Source organism: Brachyhypopomus gauderio, chromosome 1 (genome assembly GCF_052324685.1).
Source record: "Brachyhypopomus gauderio isolate BG-103 chromosome 1, BGAUD_0.2, whole genome shotgun sequence".
Classification (NCBI taxonomy): domain Eukaryota; kingdom Metazoa; phylum Chordata; class Actinopteri; order Gymnotiformes; family Hypopomidae; genus Brachyhypopomus; species Brachyhypopomus gauderio.
In genome coordinates this window covers 46411636-46433928 of record NC_135211.1, presented here as the reverse complement: position 1 = coordinate 46433928, position 22293 = coordinate 46411636, and the positions used below count along the sequence as shown (strand labels likewise).

General features: G+C 45.3%; 1 protein-coding gene across 1 annotated transcript in view; it reads left to right on the top strand.

Annotated features, from left to right (window-relative positions):
• lrba (LPS-responsive vesicle trafficking, beach and anchor containing) overlaps positions 1 to 22293 on the top strand; it is a 184498-nt gene that overhangs the window by 145281 nt on the left and 16924 nt on the right. The window contains 5 exon segments of the mRNA XM_076996609.1: positions 2191 to 2331; positions 4003 to 4122; positions 8337 to 8489; positions 19189 to 19356; positions 22003 to 22092. Coding sequence (XP_076852724.1) covers positions 2191 to 2331; positions 4003 to 4122; positions 8337 to 8489; positions 19189 to 19356; positions 22003 to 22092 — 672 coding nt within the window.

Sequence of the window (22293 nt, the reverse complement as noted above, 5' to 3'; positions counted from 1 at the left end):
ACACACACACACACACACACAGACTGTGACAGGCGTTTTTTATGCCTCTTGCTCTTTTCTTTGCGTAATGAGGGTGCCGTTATTGCCCCTATAAATCAGACAAGCCCCTGTAATGTTTAATTCAGCATGTGTGCACAGCACAGCCACTGCAGCCCCATTCTGCGCTGTATCACTGTCAGACACACACACACACACACACACACACACACACACACACACACACACACACACACACACACACACATATACACACACACACACACACACGTACATGCGTGCACACAGATGAACACGCACACACACATACAGGCTTAATCTTCATCGAAGCTTATGTAGCATGAGACTATTACATTTAAACGAGTGTAATTGAAGCACTGGTATTTAAGATTACAAATCCTCAATTAAAGGATTCTAACTAAGATTTAATTATCACACTGTAAGAGTTAGTGGAATATAATGGGCCTTTTATGGTTAAATCAGGCAACGTCCTACCTCCATGTTACACTAAATGCTTGTACACACGCGTGCATCACACTTAAAAAAAATCATGCAATTGCCTACTTGTACAACACACACACACACACACACACACACACACACACACAAACCTCTTGCATATTTGCTTTATGGCTGAACGTTAACAGCACTAGTGGGATCAATACCAGAGCTGCCCTCTGCATGCAGGACGAGCTCTTTCATCACACAGCTACAGTATAACAGAGCCTATCGATCTGCATTCTTCCCACCTCATTTTAAACATTCCACTATATTAAAGTCGCGTGTGCGTGTGTGTGTGTGTGTGTGTGTGTGTGTGTGTGTGTGTGTGTGTGTGTGTGTGTGTGTGTGTGTGTGTGTGTGTGTGTGTGTGTGTGTGTGTGTGTGTGTGTGTGTGTGTGTGGTGGTAATGGTAATTGTAATAGTAGCTGTGATCAATAGAGGAGAAGAATATAGATGGAAGGCAATAAGCCTCTTTTTAAATGAGAGTATAAATAATTATCTTCCCAGCTGCCAAATCATTTTTTTCCTTCTTCCCAATCAATGTGGTTATAGGCACATTGCAGCCTTGTGGAGTATTACCTGCACATTAGAGAGTGTGTGTGTCCATGTGAGGATGCGTGAGTGTGTGTGTGGATGCGTGTGTGTGTGTGTGTGTGTAGATGTATGAGTGTGTGTAGATGTTTGAGTGTGTGTGTGTGGATGAATGAGTGTGTGTGTGTGTGTAGATATGTGAGTGTGTGTGTGTGTGTGTGTGTGTGTGTGTGTGTGTGTGTGTGTGTGTGTGTGTGTAGATGTTTGAGTGTGTGTGTGTAGATATGTGAGTGTGTTTGAGGATGAATGAGTGTGTGGATGCGCGAGTGCATGTGTGGATGAATGAATGAGTGTAGATGTGAGTGTGTGTGTGTGTGTAGATGTGTGTGTGTGTGGATGAATGAGTGTGTGTGTAGATGTGTGTGTGTGGATGAATGAGTGTGTGTGTGTGGGTGTGTAGATGTGTGTGTGGATGAATGAGTGTGTGTGGGTGTGTAGATGTGTGTGTGTGGATGAATCAGTGTGTGTGTGTGTGTGTGCGTGTGTGTGTGTGTGTGTGTGTGTGTGTGGATGAACATGAGTGTGCGTGTAGATGTATGAGTGTGTGTAGATGTTTGAGTGTGTGTAGATGTGTGTGGATAAATGAATGTGTGTGTGCGACAAACGCGTGCTTGATTTCTTTTTTGTTCTAGTGCTCCAATCAGCTGCAGGGAGCCTCTTTGTTATTTCATGCACAGGGCTGCAGAATGCAGGGAGGCCAGCCTGACTGATCTTCAGAATAACATCATCCAGTATTCATGCTCCCCCGCTGTGTCCTGCCCCCAGTGCAGGCGTCACGCCCCCTTGTTCTGCCCACACTCGCCCCCAGCACTGGGGCGCAAGGGCAGAGTGTGTCAGCTCAAGGCTAACTGGTTAACTGCAGATAAAATATTTACACTAAAGATCACAACTCAGTACACGGCGTGGATCAGATTTTTCGTCGTTTGTTATAATGGACCTGGCAAGATTCTGCATCTGTAAAATATTAAAATGAGCTCCTCTGGAATAATGAATGCAATGGTATCTGTACATATGGATCAACAGCTGTATGGTAATATGAGTCTGTTGTCCACCGCTAACACCCAGTACTCTGAATTTGATGTCTTGTTGCTCTCCCTGCAGCCAATCGGTGCCCTGAATCCAAAGAGGGCCGCCTTCTTCTCTGACCGCTATGAATCATGGGAGGATGAGCAGGTGCCCAAATTCCACTACGGCACACACTATTCTACAGCCAGCTTCACCATGATGTGGCTACTGAGGATTGTAAGAGTCTCTCTCTCTCTCTCTCTCTCTCTCTCTCTCTCTCTCTCTCTCTCTCTCTCTCTCTCTCTCTCTCTCTCTCTCTCTCTCTCTCTCTCTCTCTCTCTCTCATACACACACACACACACACACACACACACACACACACATATATATGCTCTGCTCTCTTAGTCTTGTGCTCTAGGGCTCCAGGTTTCAATGCACCATTCAAGCAAGTTTTGCGATTCGTTCACGTGCTAATTACATATTACGTGCGTGGATGAAATGAGTGAGGACCGTAAGTGTCCAGATTGTCGTCGTGATCACGGAGCCGTAAAGACGCTTGTTTTTACGGCGCAACACATCCCTGCTAATTGTTGTTCATAATAGGGGTGTGTGCGCATCTGCTAAGTGAGAATGAATCACGCGGTGGTGAAACGTGGCCCTTATCTGCATGCCAACATGAGCACGGCACCCTGCTCCCGTGTGCTCACGTGTGCTCGCACATCGAGCAAAGACAGGACAGTAATAACACACTGCTCAGGACATGTTTTAATTATTTTTTTCCAATATGCAGCACATCAATCTGTTGTTTGAGTTTATACCTGACCTGGTGGTCTGACATTACATTCATTAGATGCAATATGTTGTTTGCATAGTACTAAATGCGGTGTTGTGTCCTTGCTAAACGACACTATTTAGCATTATCTTGTCCTGACCCATATCTTCTTTGTTCTCTAAGCAGGTGTCTGTTAGCTGTAGAAAGTGTATATAAATGTGCTGTGTACAAAGACACACACACACACACACACACACTTGTAGAGGTCACTAACCCTCTGGTGGAGAGGGCTGTAATTGTTACAGTATCTCACTTTCATGGAGACTCCCCATGGGGCCGTTGCATTGATCCTTGGCCATTATTAGCTGGCTTATCCTACAAGCTCTTCACTAAAGCACCTCACATCTGCTCGACTGGAAACGCACTCATCAGCAGACCAGTGAACCTGCAAGGATGGACAGAGGGATGGACAGAGGGATGGACAGAGGGATGGACAGAGGGATGGACGGGGAGAGAGGAGGGGGGAGAAAGAGAGAGGAGATGGGGGAAGAGGAAGAGAGGAGATGGGGAAGGAGAGACAGAAAGGAGTGAGAAAGAATGAAGGGGGAAAGAGAAGGAGGGATGGAGGAAGCAGTGGAAGAGAGGAAGAGAGAAAGATGAGGGGGGTGGGGTTGCAGACAGGGCATGCTCGTCCTTGTAATTAGGGCCCTTTTTCATGCTCACCAGGTTTCTGGAGACTCTTAATGGTGTCCTCCCCACTGGAGCATGTGGGCGAGTTTTAGGGGTGGGGAGCTATTGATTATATTTCAGTAAGACTAAACATGATTACAAATGAACCGGTAGTTTGTAGCTGGTGCCTTCTTGGGCTGATTACAGGTTTGTGTAGAGGTCATCATTACTGGGCTCAGTTTGGGATTAGCGCGTGCTGGCCTGGCTCTGTCAGTGACTCTGACCTGACTTTTTTTTTTTTTTTTTTTTGACTGGATCATTCCAGAACATTCCAGTTGAGTGACTGGAGCTTGTGATGAATATGAAATGTGTGTGTTTGTGTCTGTGGACCCGGTCACGTGATTGTGCCACGACACAACATGTCCGCTGGGACGTGTTCACGCCGTTTGTCTTCTGGACTTTCTCAGGAACCGTTCACCACCTTCTTCCTGAATTTCCAAGGAGGAAAGTTTGATCACGCAGACCGAACCTTCTCCTCCATCTCCAGAGCCTGGAAGAACTGCCAGAGAGACACATCAGATGTGAAGGTACACACACCTTACACAGACATGAAGGTACACACACCTTACACAGACATGAAGGTACACACACCTTACACAGACACGAAGGTACACACACCTTACACAGACATGAAGGTACACACACCTTACACAGACATGAAGGTACACACACCTTACACAGACACGAAGGTACACACACCTTACACAGACACGAAGGTACACACACCTTACACAGACACGAAGGTACACACACCTTACACAGACATGAAGGTACACACACCTTACACAGACACGAAGGTACACACACCTTACACAGACACGAAGGTACACACACCTTACACAGACACGAAGGTACACACACCTTACACAGACACGAAGGTACACACACCTTACACAGACACGAAGGTACACACACCTTACACAGACACGAAGGTACACACACCTTACACAGACATGAAGGTACACACACCTTACACAGACATGAAGGTACACACACCTTACACAGACATGAAGGTACACACACCTTACACAGACATGAAGGTACACACACCTTACACAGACATGAAGGTACACACACCTTACACAGACATGAAGGTTCACACACCTTACACAGACATGAAGGTTCACACACCTTACACAGACATGAAGGTTCACACACCTTACACAGACACGAAGGTACACACACCTTACACAGACATGAAGGTACACACACCTTACACAGACATGAAGGTACACACACCTTACACAGACATGAAGGTACACACACCTTACACAGACATGAAGGTACACAGATGCACAGAAGTCAGAACCTTCTACTAAGAATAAATGTCATGTGTTATAAAGTGTAAATCTTGTAATGTCAATGTTTAAATTTACTATACAGGTAGAAATATGCCTTTCTTCACACACACACACATGCATATGCGCATATGCACACTCGTATTTCCTGTAAATCAGACATCAGTCAATATGGGACTCTTATTTGTTTCTAAATTCTGTTTCACCAATATGGAGGCTATTATATGATTAGACGTCCCCACAGAACGCAGACTTCCTCCCGGTAACCAGAGCCCAGTGAGGCAGGAGCAGGGGCAGTAGCCATGGAGACGGGGCAGACTTCTCACCCCACTGCCCCATCACCCCTTCCATAAACACACTGCCCAGCACACACACGGTCACATCCAATCCTCGTCATGCTAGCATGAAAGTGTCAAGTCGGCCGGATCAAAGACTCCAGTTAATCTTGATTGTGTGGCCCCTCCTCCTTCATCCACAGGACCTGTGCTGACCTTTAACCTTAATGCAAACTTCAGGGCATGCACCTTCAGACCTAACCTGGAGCTAGCACACACTGCTGCATGCATGCATGCACACACACACACACGACACACACACGCACACACACACACACACACACTGCTGCACACACAATGTCCTCTCCTCTGTACACACTACACTTCAAATGATCTCCGCTGCATCATGCACTGTCTGCTATATGCTCTATACACACTCCACTGGTCACACACACTCACTCATACACACACACACACACACACACTACTGCTCACTGTACTTCTTTGACAGCCCTTGAAGCCATTCGCTCTTTGGCTTTAACAAGTGTCCAGACCTCTTAAAAGACCCATTACAGCAGAAATGTTCTGCTGCACAAGCATAAGACTGCATATGGCTTCTGCCTGATTGCTCCGGTCCCATAATAAACCATGTGGATCACATTACCACCTAATGCCTGATTACAAAAGAAGCCGCCAGGGTCTGGGTCAGAGGTTGTCAGTACACATCAGTGTAACAGGACTTCTGCTGCTCAGAACCGGAGCAGAAGGCCGTGAACTGAATAGAGAATGAACAAAAGTTCTGAATCAGTCTTTCGGGTCTGTTTATACTCTACACGTTCCAGCGTTTTGTTCTGTTAAATAACGACAGAACCATAAACAGAATTCATAAATGTTGTAATAGCTAATGATGTATTTGTTTGCCTTCGTTTTCTTTATATGTTAATTAAGCATGCAATGTTGTGGTTGTCTTTGCAGAGGGCTTTATGCCCGTCCTCAGAAGGGTGAAAAAGCTTTTGGCGATTTTTGTTTGGGAGCTAAAGAGGGTGATAATGGCTTAAAGCCTTTCTGATCCTGTCCATCGCTAGCAGCGCCCGCTCCAGCTTGACCTTTGACCCCAACCCCCTGACCCCCTGCGCTAGCATCAGTGCAGAAAGGCTGCTGGAAGTTTCCCCTTAGGGGAATTCGAGGGAGCCTAAGTAGGGGCCAGGGGGCACTCCTCTCCACTGACCCACAGCACAACAGGACTTTGGATCACAGGTTTTGGCCTTTGACCAGGCCTGCTCAGAGGCCACTGCACATTATAGCCCCCCTCCAGTGCTCCTGCCCCCCCGGTACTTACCCCTGCTCTCCTCAAGCGCCCCCAGGTCTCCCCGTCGCCAGCCGAGAGGGTGAATTTACGCCTGGCTCGGCAGGTGACCTGCGGGACACCCGGTACCATCGTAAAACATCGACCTTTTAGTTTTAAAGACTCTCCTTGTTTTTAAAGAGGAGCAGGACAGAAGGGAGGGGAAGACACTGACTGTGTGTGTTTGTCTGCTTAATTGGTCATCCTGACTCCTGTGATGCAGTGAACAAGGGTCGTTCAAACAAACAAACTCAGTCAGGCAGACGTGCTGGAGCTGGGCTTGTGCTACTGTCTGTCTGCAGGACTCTCTATTTGATCTAGCAACTGATTTATTTTTTACAAAGTTAAAATTACTTTTTTTCTATTTTCATTGAAAATCTTTTTTTTACATTGAAATTCTGCTCGTTTAAAAGCTCATTCTGACATTTCAGGGACTTTCTAGCTATATATATATGTAATGACATTATTTACTATATTTTACTTTTACTATACAACTACTATTCTTGTGTGTATACTTATATCTTATATGTGTGTCTACGTGTTTACTCTGCTTGAGCATGTTGGTGTCTATAATTGTTTGCGAGGATAACACACACACACACACACACACACGCTCCTACCTAGCAGTACCCCAGAACAAGCACATACTTAATCTAGCATTAATATGTTTATATGGAATGAATGGAAGGTTTAGAACACACGGTAGTAAATTCTTCAGACATGTAAGCACACCTGATCACGGAGTGTTAATTAACACTGAGTTATCGCACAAAACGAAGCGTGCTGTATTTATCATATGGTGATATGCACGCTGCCGGCCATATACGAACAGCTACTGTACTATTACGTGTGTTCTTTGTTTGTGTAGAAGATATACAGAGTAATGATATATCACCCGCTTTGGTGAAAACTCAGTGTAAACTGTGTGGCCCGTGTGGACAGGGTGGAATGGGGCAGGATCTACATGCTTAGCATTGAGTTCAGTGGGGTTTTTCTGGGGTGTTTCTTCAGTACAACCTGGTGATGAAAACCAGCCGATCATCACAGTCTTATGACCTCCACAGCGCTTCATCCATCCATCCATCCATCCATCCGTGCTTTTTTTCCCCCTTCTATTTCTCTCATCTCATTATCCTTCCCTTCCACCCATCTGTCTGTTGTGTCATAACTAGCGTTAGTTCAGCGGCAGGCCGCTGTGAATCCCTGTGTCTCTCTGTCTGAAGTCTTTTATCAGTCTGACACACCGTGGCTTCCAGACGCAGCCACTCTGAAGTCTAATTTCTATGACTAATGTCCCACTTCTCACTGGGTGCATCTCGGATGACACACACACACACACACACACACACACACACACACACACACACACACACACACACACACACACAGTGACAGATAAAAAGAGGAAGCATGTCAGAGCTGGAATATGTAGCGTTTTCTGCCCCATTCATTGCTGTAATGAGGTTCCTCCTGTCGCATGCAGGTTTCACAGGATCAGTGAAGCCTCACCTACAGTAGTTAGGAATACAGGTGCAGAGTGTAGGCTATCACACACACACACACACACACACACACACACACACACACACACACACACACACACACACACACACACACACACACACACATGCATGTGTGCCAGTTGTTTTCATATTTTAGGAAGGCTTCACAAAGATGAAAAGGACCATTAGTAAATTCCAGGCAAATATGACTGGAATAATAATAATGAATCACCCTCAGATTGAGGTAAATGTTCTTGAATATTAATATTTTATAATAATAATTTAACTCTTGCTGTATCTGTCTCTGTTTCCCCCATGTAGGAATTGATCCCTGAGTTTTACTATTTGCCGGAGCTGTTTGTTAACTCTAATAACTACAACCTTGGCGTGATGGATGAAGGCACGGTGGTGTCAGACGTGGAGCTGCCTCCCTGGGCCAAGAGTGCCCAGGAGTTTGTCCGAATCAACCGACTGGTACGTTTGTTTCTCTCTCTCTCTCTCTCTCTCTCTCTCTCTCTGTTGTTCTTCTACAACTCTCTCTCTGTTGTTCTCCTCACTTCCTGTCAGTCAAACATTTCTAACTACAAGTTCAAGCGTGCTTATTTTTTTCTCCAGGAAGAAAAATATACATTTTCAAAAGCTTTTAAAATTAAAGTGAGGAAATGTGTTTGGTTTTTGGAGGTTTTTGCTATAATGTGTTGTTGTCTAGTAATATATTGTGTGTGTGTGTGTGTGTGTGTGTGTGTGTGTGTGTGTGTGTGTGTGTGTGTGTGTGTGTGACCTGACCTGTTTTCTGCTGTAATTAGAGTGCTGATATGACTGTGACTCCCTCATTAATCACCACCGACTGGTGTGTTTGTCACATGGACAGCTACACACACACAGACACGCCATGTGCACATACACACGCGGAGACACAATTAGAATTCCGTCTTTGTGTTTGTAAATGCGATCGAGTGCCATGCTGTGGAAGAATGCCGGCATGATTTCTGTTCTGCATCATTCCCGTCCTGTGCAAGACCTACCATGCTGTGGTTAGGCTGGTGTTACCTACCATGCTGTGGTTAGGCTGGTGTTACCTACCATGCTGTGGTTAGACTGGTGTTACCCACCACGCTCTGGTTAGACTGGTTTTACCCACCACGCTGTGGTTAGAGTGGTGTTACCCACCACGCGGTGGTTAGACTGGTTTTACCCACCATGCTGTGGTTAGAGTGGTGTTACCCACTGTGCTCGAATTAGATTGGTGTTACCCACTGTGCTCGAATTAGATTGGTTGTTACCCACCGTGCGGTAGTTAGACTGGAGTTACCCACATTGATGTGGTTACACATTTGTTACCAGCCCTGATGTAGTTACACCAGTGTTTCCTATCGTGTCAATGAATCCTGACAAACGTCATCGTGCTGTGGTGCATCACATCCATTCCTTATATTTTCCTGTTTCATTATCTTGATAGTTCCACTAGGCCAAATCCTTAAAAACAGCTGATTAGCTTATTATGGCTGTACAGATGACATGTTATTCGCACTCTCCCTCAATTACCACAAATCAACTGTTTGTGTCACTGCCTAAAGTTAACTGACAATTGAGGAAGCTTTATACAGCTAAACAAAGACAGGTAATTCTGTTTGGCACTGACACAATGAATCCAGATGAGTGTCGGATCAGGTCAGAAATCTTGGAATAACTTCAATAGAATCATCAAATCAATAACAAAATCAGCCTTTCTCAAGAATATGTTCAAGATTTAAAGCTTTGTGTTTTAAATCTAATTAAGCTCATTAGGACTTAGAGAAATAAATCCAGACTTGACCACAGCACTGCTCTTACTGGTCTAAACTGGTATTTGTTCTGGTATTCTATACTGGTAGTTATACTGGTCTTCTCATGTCCCCAATTCCATAGTTGCTGCTTATTCTAAATGCAACTGTTGGACCTCACAGTAGAACAGACCACACTATTCCAATGAGAACTGACCACACTATTCCAACGAGAACTGACCACACTATTCCAACGAGAACTGACCACACTATTCCAATGAGAACTGACCACACTATTCCAAAGAGAACTGACCCCGTTATTCCAAAGAGAACTGACCCCGTTATTCCAAAGAGAACTGACCACACTATTCCAATGAGAACTGACCACACTATTCCAAAGAGAACTGACCACGCTATTCCAAAGAGAACTGACCACGCTATTCCAAAGAGAACTGACCCCGTTATTCCAAAGAGAACTGACCATACTATTCCAAAGAGAACTGACCATACTATTCCAAAGAGAACTGACCCCGTTATTCCAAAGAGAACTGACCCCGTTATTCCAAAGAGAACTGACCATACTATTCCAAAGAGAACTGACCCCGTTATTCCAAAGAGAACTGACCCCGTTATTCCAAAGAGAACTGACCACACTATTCCAAAGAGAACTGACCCTGTTATTCCAAAGAGAACTGACCACACTATTCCAAAGAGAACTGACCCCGTTATTCCAAAGAGAACTGACCACACTATTCCAAAGAGAACTGACCCCGTTATTCCAAAGAGAACTGACCACACTATTCCAAAGAGAACTGACCCCGTTATTCCAAAGAGAACTGACCACACTATTCCAAAGAGAACTGACCCCGTTATTCCAAAGAGAACTGACCACACTATTCCAAAGAGAACTGACCCCGTTATTCCAAAGAGAACTGACCCCGTTATTCCAAAGAGAACTGACCACACTATTCCAAAGAGAACTGACCCCGTTATTCCAAAGAGAACTGACCCCGTTATTCCAAAGAGAACTGACCACACTATTCCAAAGAGAACTGACCCCGTTATTCCAAAGAGAACTGACCATACTATTCCAAAGAGAACTGACCCCGTTATTCCAAAGAGAACTGACCATACTATTCCAAAGAGAACTGACCACACTATTCCAGTTCCCAGATCCTTACACTACCAAAGACTGGAATAAGGAACAACCTGCTCAGATATGGTTGATGTTTCCAAAATGGTGGTGGTGTTTTTTTTTCTGTCATGTGCATTTCTCTAGCAATTATCTTTTTAGCACTATAGTGCATTTTCAAGTCATTTAGTTTTTATTTTGAGATTTTTTTTCAACCCTTTGCATTTTCATTTCATTTGATTTGAACTCTTGTAGATTTTTGTAGAGGCCTTTCAGAGGTGACAGATTTCAAGATCTTCTTTTAACATTTTCTTTACTGTTTCTCACGTTTGTCTCAGCTTTGGTGTTGCTGTTGTGTATGAATTTCGCTGTGCACATAAACCTGGCCTCGCCAGGCCATAATGAATGAGCTGCTCAGCTCTCTTTAAACAGGGCCACTGTGTGATCAGTGGTAGCGGAGTTACTGCAGGCTCTAATGTGTGTGTTTCTCAAGCTTATTGATCTGAGTTGAGACATTAATAGCAGACTGGGGAGAGGAGATCACCATCTATCCATACAGTACACAGTACTTCACTGTATTATACACTTTCTAATGGCTATATACAGATTAAATTACCCTGACTAACACACACACACACACACACTAGATGAATATTAGGTTGAGAGTGTGTAAGGATCTGGGGGTCCAGGTGTAGAAATACATTTTAACTTACTCAAAAAAAAATGTTTCACCTATAAGACATAAACGCTTCCGCTGGTGTGTGTCATCATGGACCTGTGTGTGTGTGTGTGTGTGTGTGTGTGTGTGTGTGTGTGTGTGTGTGTGTGTGTGTGTGTGGGTGGCAGTGCTGCTGTGCTACAGGAGAGTGCTGACACTCAGACACTGAAAGACTCATGACTAATGGACCACTCCACTCATCTATTGCTAATGACCACAAACAGCAGGACGGACAACACACACACACCGTCACACACGGAGATAGTCGTTTATGTCTTATAGGTGATTAACAGCTAATTAAACCGCAGTCTGGACAGCCACACTAAGTGCCTGCTTGTAAAATTTACTGCCCTCTCCAAAAAGACGACAGGAGTCCTCTGTCTGGGGGGTGTGTGTGTGTGTGTGTGTGTGTGTGTGTGTGTGTGTGTGTGTGTGTGTGTGTGTGTGTGTGTGTGTGTGTGTGTGTGTGTGTGTGTGTGTGTGTGTGTGTGTGTGTGTGTGTGTGTGTGTGTGTGTTTGTGTGTGTATGTGCGTTTGCTCTGGAGGTGAGGGGATAAATGTGTGTTTGTGTCTATGGATGTGAGTGTGTTTGCATGTTTGCAAGAAAATAGCAAACAACATGAGCGGAAGCAGGTTTTGAAAAATCTTTTAGTTTTTGCTTTACAAAATAAAATAATTGTTTATAACAAGTGTGTGTGTGTACGCATGCGCGCATGTGTGTATATGCATTTGTATCCTCTGCATGTATTTGTGTCTGTTATGATTATCTTTGAAAGGAAAATGTGCATGTGAACACGCACACACACACACGCACACATGCTCTTTCTCTTACTGTGCCCGACAGTAAGAACTGTTGATTGGTGTTTTGAAACTGAGGGTCGAGAGAGAGGTTAAGAACTTGATCTCTCTCATCAGATAACCAGTCTGTTCTGGCCACCGTCATGCTAAAAGGAACATTCCCGAATATATGACTAATTCTCTGCTCCGTCCCTGATCTGGATAAGGTTACAGCAATAACAGGTGACTGTGGGCTTTAGACTGACTGGAGACCTGCCTTTTGCCATCCTAACCCCTGTCCATAAGCATTATATGAGAAATCATCAGATGATCTCAGACCAGCAGAAACGTCCTTTACAGATGGAGCCAGATCAACCACTCACCCAGTCCAAGAGATTCAAAGTAGCACCAGGGTGCTAAAATATAATAATGAAGCCTCTGAGCGTGCGTGCGTGCGTGTGTTTTTGCTGAAAATGGAACCAGCAGGCTGATCTTCTCAGTGCTCACAGATGAGGCACAACAGTTTTTTAAAATACATCCTGTCCTTCCAGATCCACACACACACACACACCCACACACACATTTTCTTGCCTTTCTTTTTGTGGTCTGAGCATGTATTAAGGGTTCCACTGTTCCAGTGGGCTCAGTAGTAAATCCCTGTGTGAGTGTTGGTCAGGCTGACGTGCACATATACACTATGGAGGGGTGAGTTCCCCGTAATCAGAGACGAACTCACTGATGAGCTCTTTCTCCTCACATCTGTACCCTTTCAAGACGGACTCGATTACAAACTGTCATTGTAATTAGGTTCTAATGTTATAATTCACTGTAAAGCTCATAGCATCCTGTAATTGTACGTACAGTGCGTCTGGGTTGGTACATCTATACAGCTGAATAACCTGAATATATGCATAACCACAGGATCACTGTTAAACACTTATATGTAGTATGTAAACGGTTTGGCATGTAAGGGTTGTGTAGAGTGGAGGCCCTGTGTGTGTGTGTGTGTGATGGAGCTTCGGTGATCTACACCAGCGTCGGTGGCCCGAGCGTGAGGTGGGAGAGGATGGTGTGAACCCACACCTTCTCTCTCTCTTTCAGTGCTGACAGACAGACAGTCGTTTTAAACGGAGTGAAGTGGGGCTGTGTCCCAGTGCCCCGACCCTGCCAACAGCTGTAGGCCCTCAGAGCAGGCGCGGGGGGGCGACCCTGGATCAAACCCTCTCGCTCAGCCAGCCTGCGTGGGAATCCTCGGGTCACGTGGCGTTGAGCGTGAGAGCCGAGGGACGTGAGATGCACTCTGTGCCTCTCGGTGTGGTGTATCGGGATGGGGCAGAAAGAGCAGTGCTGTCTGGAGGAGGGAACGCATTTAGGGTACGACATCTGATCCCAGATCAGCCCTGTTATCTAGGGGTTTTCACTAGAAATTGGAACAATTCACAGGCTGAGAAAAAGATGGTTAGAGTTTATAAATATTCATTTTGTGAGAAGACCGACAGAGAGGCATGGTTGCAAATTCATTATGCTCAGCGTTTTTTCCATTATGAGAATCTCAAATAACCATTTTTTTTTTTCGTGTGAACCGAGTGTGTGAACTATGGAGGATATGAGACCACTGCCGCTGTATCACTTTCCCACAGCCAAAGACCACCGACCTCACGGAGGTCAGAGGTCATCACAGTTGACATTCGGTTCTCATGTCGTCCTGCGCGGCTGTGCCGAACACAGCGCGGCACTGCGGTGATGTCTGCTCGCACCGTAGTCTCACCGTACCGCTGGGGACACGGTCCCCGATGTACGACTGTCATCACTGCAGCCGACGCTGCCGTAGCCCTGTGTAGACCACAGCTACGGGCCACACCTCCACCCGCCCACCGCGGAGGGTGTCCAGGGACGGGCTGCAGACCTGCCGGAGCAGTCTGACTGGTCTTGCTTCAGAGGCGCAAAGGTCACGCTATCTCCCTGTCTTTCCTACTATCTCTATCTACTGTATGTGTCTGTCTGTCTATGTCTCTGTCTGACTGTCCGTCTATCTGTCTGTCTCTATATGAGTTTGAAAATCTAGGACTGGATGAGAGGTGCATTAGACCTTTTACATGATCATACTGAAGTGGATACAGATGTGTGGGTGTGTGTGTGTGAGAGAGACAGAAAGAAAGAGAGACAGAAAGAGAGAGAGAGACAGAGGAGTATATGGTGCATCTTAGCCTTGACTTTGTCCTTCACATGTACTCACTCAAGCATGCCATGTGAATAAAGAGAGAAATTAATTTTCAGCATGGGTGCAAACAACCCCGGCCAGCTCTAGCTCTCTCTCTCTCTCTCTCTCTCTCTCTCTCTCTCTCTCTCTCTCTCTCTCTCTCTCTCTCTCTCTCTCCCTCCTTTTCTCCCTCCTTTTCGACTCCCACCACACACACACACACACACACACACACACACACACACACACACACACACACACAGAGCTCAGGCTCAGAGAAACTGAGAATAATATAGTGTCTAACTGAGCAGCTTGGTGTATGTGAGCTGACCCTGAGCAAACTGGGGGAAGTTTGGGAGGACAAGGCAATATCACCCAACATTAAATTAAGACACTCGCATGTGTGTGTGTGTGTGTGTGTGTGTGTGTGTGTGTGTGTGGAGGCCGGTGATTGGCTGTTGTGATGGATGCCCATGACTTATCATCCTGGTGAAGGAGTGGAGGTTATGAAATGCATACAGGCATATAGAGAAAGGGGCTTTGTGTGTGTGTGTGTGTGTGTGTGTGTGGTGGGGGAGCTGGAAAGGAGGGAGAGGAGAGAGAGGGGGGGTCTCACACACACACACCCTTAAACTCCCATTCACGCAACCACACCTTCACATACTAGCACGCACATCCCAGTAAGGTAGAGTCCAGTAAAGTGGGCTCCAGAAGGATGAGACCTCCCAAATGATCTCCACACACTGAAGTCGTTACTCTGTGTGTGTGTGTGTGTGTGTGTGTGTGTGTGTGTGTGTGTGTGTGTGTGTCCTGAGAAGAGCACAGAAGAAAGGTGATTAGAATAGATGACTGTGGTAATTAACTTCTACTCTGATCTCTTTAAGTCTAGAGACTCTCACACAGCTCTCTCTGTGTGTGTGTGTGTGTGTGTGTGTGTGTGTGTGTGTGTGTGTGTGTGTGTGTGTGTGTGTGTGTGCGTGTGCGTGCGTGTGTGTTGTGTTGTGTTTTAGCCAGAAGCTTTCCAATGTTGGAAACGATTTTTTGTACTGAACCATTTAACGTAAATATTTTAATATTTTCCCTCTGCAAATTCTGTCCTGCCTCAAAACCATGTCAGTAGTATTGTCAAGACCTTGTTTCTTTATCTTGTATAATAAAAAACCAAATATGAGTTTATGGGAGAAAGGAGAGAGAGACAGCACACACACTCGTGAGTGTGCATGTTTAAGCAGGAATGTTTATCTATAATACAGTATATTTATCAACATGATTTCCATAATCAGGATTGGTCTGATCAGCTGCCACTCAGAGCCCTGCCCCTCCCCATTCTCCGCTGTGACTCCGCCCATTCACAGATTGCATTATTTGGTATGTTGAGTATCATTTTGGCACCCAGAATGTTTTAAGGGTCCAGCTGCAGGAGGAAGTCACGCAAATCCACCGCATTAAAGCTCGTTAAAGCAGAGTCTGAAAGGATGGTTAGCGTCCTACAAGACAGCTGTAGGAGACTCGAGGTGTTTTCCACTGTCTGGACCGAAAGAGCCATTCATAAAACCAGTGTGCTGCTTTGTGTCTGGATGCTTGCGTGTGAGGGTGAGGTTGGACTGGGATTGATGGTGAGTTCTGTGTTGGTCTGGGAGATGTTACTGCCTTAACATCCAGGCCGTCCCTGCAGACGAACACTCTGAGCTGGGGAATATTCCCCTTGGAGAGATAGAGGCAGAATCATGGAGAGACATAAAGAGAGGGGGAGACCAAGAGAAAGACGGACAGAGAGGGAGAGAAAGTATGAAAAGGGTGAAGGAGAGAGAGAGAGAGAGAGAGAGAGCGCCCCAGGATTGGCCTGCCTGTGTCCAAACTACCCCAACCTTTGTTTCTGCTGCAGTAACAGCCCAGCACACTAACGAAGTTGCCCCTATCACCCCACTCTGCTGCCCCACACAGGGCTTTAGGGTCCTGTCATTTTGCTTTGTTATACACTGGCAAACACAGTTTAATATATGTTTTAATAGTATACCTGAAACAGACATTCTGACATCTCACCCCACTGACATGTCAGACAAACACCCACTCACCCACATGCACATGACATATACACCTCATTTCCATAATGCCAGTGGCTCCCAGTGGAGTGTTATGAGACATTCTGGCTCTGTTAATTGGTGTATCAATAAGCCATTCCACATTTTCTTAATGAGCAGAAACGATAAAACGCCACTGTGTATTAATGCATGCATATTATAAACCTCTACCAGCAAAGATGAAGAATATTTACTAGAATTGTTTATTTAAACTCACTCTTTTTAAAACCCCTAACACAGTCAATGGGCTTTTATGAGAACTGTACACTTGAAAATCATCTAAATTAAGTGAAAAAATTTTATTAGACCTCAGCAAATAATCTTTGCATTATATATAATCTTTGAAAACATATTTCCTCGTAAATATGCAGCGTTCACCCTGAGGTTTCTGTGTACGCGGTTGTGTGGTGTAAAAAGACGTTCTGTGTTGTACCTACATGTCCCCCTCTGTTTTGACTAATGAAACAGACGGACAGGCTCTGTGGTGACATCAGTGCCCCACACATCTTCCTGGGCCTCTGGAGACTAAACCAAACGCTCCCCGCATCACTGATGAGGTCAGAGATCTCAGAGCATGGGCTCCGCCCTCAGTCCTGATCCCAGAGTTCCATCATTAACATAAAGGCAGCCCTCTAGAGAGGAGCTGTCCAATCACTCGCCCTCCCCCTCTTCACGTCCCCTCACTGATTGACACAAGATGGCCGCCCGTATTAAACACCCATCAGGGTCTGTGTAAAGTTTGGAAATGGGTTTCCAGAAGAACAACTAGAGGTCAGTTCATGGGAATAATGAGGTGAAGAAGCCTTTCTTTATACACACGCGCACACACACTGTGCATGAGAGAGAGAAAGAGAGAGAGAGAGAGAGAGAGAGAGAGAGAGTTAGAGAGAGAGAGAGAGAGAGAGAAAGAGAGCCCAACCCTCTCTGGCTGTAATAGAATTGTATCCCCAGGTGAGAGGTAACTGATATTAAGACCCACTGAAGTCCAGAGAGAGGATCAGAGAGATGATTATGGGTACTGCAGTTTTATATGCTGGTCAGCAAATTTCCAATCGTTTTCTCTGCTAGGCTGTGTAATGGCGTGTTCTTAACTTGTTAACATAAGAGGAAAGAGTGAAGTATTGATCAGTGAGTGCTGGTGTAGGCAATCTGCAGAGAACCTGTTTCATCAGCTGGGCATTAGGTTCATTTAGCTGTTTGTGTGTGTATGTATGTGTGTGTGTGTGTGTGTGTGTGTGTGTGTGTGTGTGTGTCTCCCTCTTATGAGTTTTGTGAATCATGTTGCAGGGAGTGTTGCTATAACAACCACTTTAACCCTCCACCATTTGCTAAGGTTACTATTTGAATACACAAGAAAGAGCCCCCACCTCATTCAGCCTGAGTGCTATTAACCCACACTGACTGGGCCTTCCTCACACGTCTTCCTCACACGCCTTCCTCTCACGCCTGGCATTTAGCTTTTATTGATGTTATGCTCCGTTTCATAAAGCTGTTTCAAGAGCCAGTAGCGCTCCCGTTAAACGCCTCAAAATGTCAGGCGTTTCACTGTGAGTGTGATCAGTCCGCTGCTGTGGTGCCCTAATTAACAACGCTTGGCACCCAAATGAAGCCAAATTAGCTGTCAAGAAAGTCACATTTAAATGAGAGATGTGGAGGCCCAGACGGTACACATTTAACTGATATAAATTGCCGTTTAAGGGCTGAGTTTAATGTTTTTGCCCGGTAGTAATGTGACACACAGCAGCAATGACGATCAGAGTGTCTCTCAGACTCATTTGTGTGCATTTAGGGCTTTTGTGCCCACAGAGGTTTGCGCAAATTAAGACAATGGCTGTGTTTTTATGAGCAGTCATAAACAGGCCTCCTGCGCTTGCTAATGACGACAGAAACAGCTTGTATGTCAGCTTGCGGACAGCAGGGAAGTATCCCCAGCGCGGCAGAAAGCACAATCTCCAAAAACCGAGCCAGAGAGGAACGCTCCTGAACTTTGGAGATCATCACGACGCACCTCCTCCCTATTCTTTCTCCTGTTAATGCTGAGCACCACCGTGAATAAGCGATTTGAATGCATTCAGTGCCTGATGGACGTTTAACGATGAGGAGAGTTTATGTGGGTGTTTATTGTGTTTGTACTGGAGGTTGGGAAAGAAGACCAGAGCTCTGTTGTATCCACCGGTTGCTCTAATGTATGTGTATAGTCTGTTGCTGCTTAATTTTACAGTACAGTACAGTTGTGACATTTTTTACTGGCTATTCTATAAACTGAATATTGTCATTATTTTAACATTTTCTAAAAAAGGTTTAAAAAACATTTTATTTATTAACTAAATAAAAAACAGAAGTTGTATCCATCACTGACGTTAGTGTGTGTGTTAGTTCTGTGGTGTTTATCAATACTATTTTCTGTTAGTGTTGTAGTGTTGATCTGCGGTGTTCTGTCTCTCTAGGCTCTGAGTGTTTGTTAGTGATGTAGTGTTGATCAGTGGTGTTTTGTCTCTCTAGGCTCTGGAGAGTGAGTTTGTGTCATGCCAGCTGCACCAGTGGATCGATCTGATCTTCGGCTACAAGCAACAGGGTCCTGAGGCAGCGCGAGCCCTCAACGTTTTCTATTACCTCACCTACGAAGGAGCCGTCAACCTCAGCAACATAGCAGACCCCATGCTTCGAGAGGTGAGCACACACACACACACACACACACACACACACACACCACACTCAGGACCCCATGCTCCACGAGGGGTCATTCGAGAGGTGAGTTTACACAAATATACATGGCCCCGTGACAGGTGCCCACACGCACCACGAGAGTCAGCTGTACGCACTCTAACACGTATCAAAGACGTACACATACAAACCACTGCCTTGTAAACACAAGCAGGGTGAGCCACTAATGAGAGAAGTTGAATTCAGTGCACTACCTCACAAAACGACACCAGGGAGAGGCCCATGCGGACCAATCAGGGCACACTGTGTCTCAGGACATCCTCTAGACCTCCAGAAACATTCCCGCCCTGTTCCAGCATCCCTCCTACAGTGTTGGGTCTTCCTGGTCTTCCTGAACACCAGGCTCCAGGTTGGAGGTGATTCCTTAGCTCCAGGGTGGCTAGTCCACTGACTGACCGATGCAGAAAAACACACAAACAAACGTGCTTCAGAGATTTGTGTTTGCCTTCTGGTCATGAGATTTTTGATTTGATGTTGATTCCGTTGCCCATAGTCCATTCATGTGCCACTATATATTTTATGTTTATAAGAATGGGCTGTTTTGAGTGTGGAATATATGTTCTTGATGGACTGAATAGGGATTATGCATTTGAGTGGTGTGTCTTTGTGCATCTGTGGAGTGTGTGGCTGTGTGGCTGTGTCCGAACATGTCTGAATGTTCCTGTGTGTGTCTATGTGGTGCATTTGTGTCCAAGTGTGTGTGTCTATGGGAGGTGTGTGTGTGTGAGACGTGTGGAATGTCTCATGGCAGATTAGGGTTACTCCTGAGACAAAGCTGTGTTTTCTCAGACGATGATTACTTCCTGTCTCACTGCTGCAACCTAAAATTACTGAAAAGACACTCTGGGAGTTCTCTTCAGAATAGAGACGCATACTCACACCATCATGGCTTCATTCATAGGAGATGGTGGTGCAAAAACAATCGTAGCGTGAGCACACGTAGCGTGAGTCTGTCTGTCAACTGTCCAACCTTCTCATCCAGATCGATTAAGTGAAATCTCACTTTTACACAATCTGTTTTCTTTTACAAGATCACTGATCATTAATGAAGTTTTTTCCCTTTTATTTACCATTTAAATATTTGCATGTCAAAATAAATATTTGTGTGGGAAAAAGTCTAGGATATCGGTACATGTGGACATTGTTGAATCGGGATGTTTAAGTAGGACCAACCCGCATTACATTCCATATAGTCACTGAGGTGGACAACACTCGTGTGTTATATGACATCGGAATGTAGAATTGAGGGGGGTCTGTTAAACTGGCAGCTTAGTGTACACACACACACACACACACACACACAGCTTAGTTGTACGTCTATTAATATGCAGTAGGAACATGACCTTTCCTGTGGTGTGTGAATCTTGTAGCCCTGATGGTATGCTGAACCAACCCCCATTATGCTAAATAAGTCTCTGTTCTGCACTGGTCACTTAGATTGGCTTGTCAAGGGCCTGAGTAAATCAGGTGACTCTGAGAGCATGACCAGCTAGGTGCTGGGTTTATGTGTGTGAACCCCGCACACCGGTGTGTGTGTGTGTGTGTGAGTGTGTGTAGGGATCATCTTCATCATTTAAATGTGTAGAATACAAAGGGACCTCATCAGTGATGGGCCAGTGCTCCTGAAGAGATTGAAACCGTTAACTCATCCACCTCACCGCAATCTCTTCCCCTCCCTTCTCTCCTCGTATGCAAACTTTACACATCAATATTTCGTTCATTTTTATTCAATTTCATTAAATTTAGATTTGATCAGATTTCATTTTGACACTTTTGGATTCACAGTTGACTTAGAGCGAGAAAAACATATCGCACTGTTGGAAAAGAACGTAACAAAATCGTCAAAGTCACTAGCAGCATATGATGACGTCATTAGATCCCGTGTGCGTCTGGCAGTTAGTCTGCGTTAGTCCTGGAGTTTGTGGATGGTGATTCCAGATGCGTAGTGCCGTCTGAGTTGTATCACTGGAGGATTTCCACACAGCGCTGGCACTGTAGGCTCAACAAAGGAAGAGTGGTGGATGAGGAAAAATGGAGGAGAGAGAGAGAGAGAGAGAGAGAGAGAGACCCTCACTTCCTGTCCTAATACTACTGGAGCCAAAGTGACATTTAGGAGGTTTTTAGCAGGCCTGCTGAAGACTTTCACTCTTTCTCAGTTTTTTTCCCCTTTTTTCTTTCTCTGTCTGTCTGGTTGGCATTCCTGCTTTCTCTCTCTCTCTCTCTCTCTCTCTCTCTCTCTCTCTCTCTCTGGTGGACGGCTGGTGGAGGTGAGCAGGATGGTTGATGGTCTGTGTTCGGTCTCAGAACAGGATCAGCAAAGTTTCACTGCTGGTGGAAATTCGTTTCAGTAATCCCACCTGAGATTCCCCTGGAGTACTGAGCCAACTGCTTCTCATGGAATGAACACACACACACACACACCCACGAGTTCCATATGTGTTTGCACTTTGGTTTCTGCTACATCTCTGTCTTATCTGAGTGTCTGACACTCTGAGTCACAAGTTCAAGTCTTATTTGTCTTTTAACATGTTTCTTGCTTTCTTACGGGCCTCTAAGTAGCCATATCTCCCCTCTAATGCTGCCCCCCCCCAGGCTGTGGAGTCTCAGGTCAGGAGTTTCGGCCAAACTCCGTGTCAGCTGCTGATTGAACCTCACCCACCCAGAGGCTCCGCCATGCAGGTGGTAAGTTATTCACACACACACACACGCATACATACACACATACACAAGACTAGGGGGAGAGGGCTGTACTCTCCTATGGTCTGTGTGGTGTTATAGAGAGGGAGAGATATGAGGTCATAGCCAGCATTGTGATTATAATCCTGACTGTAGAATTAGTAGCGGTATAATTAATGTAATTCTAGACAGCTTGTGGATGATATC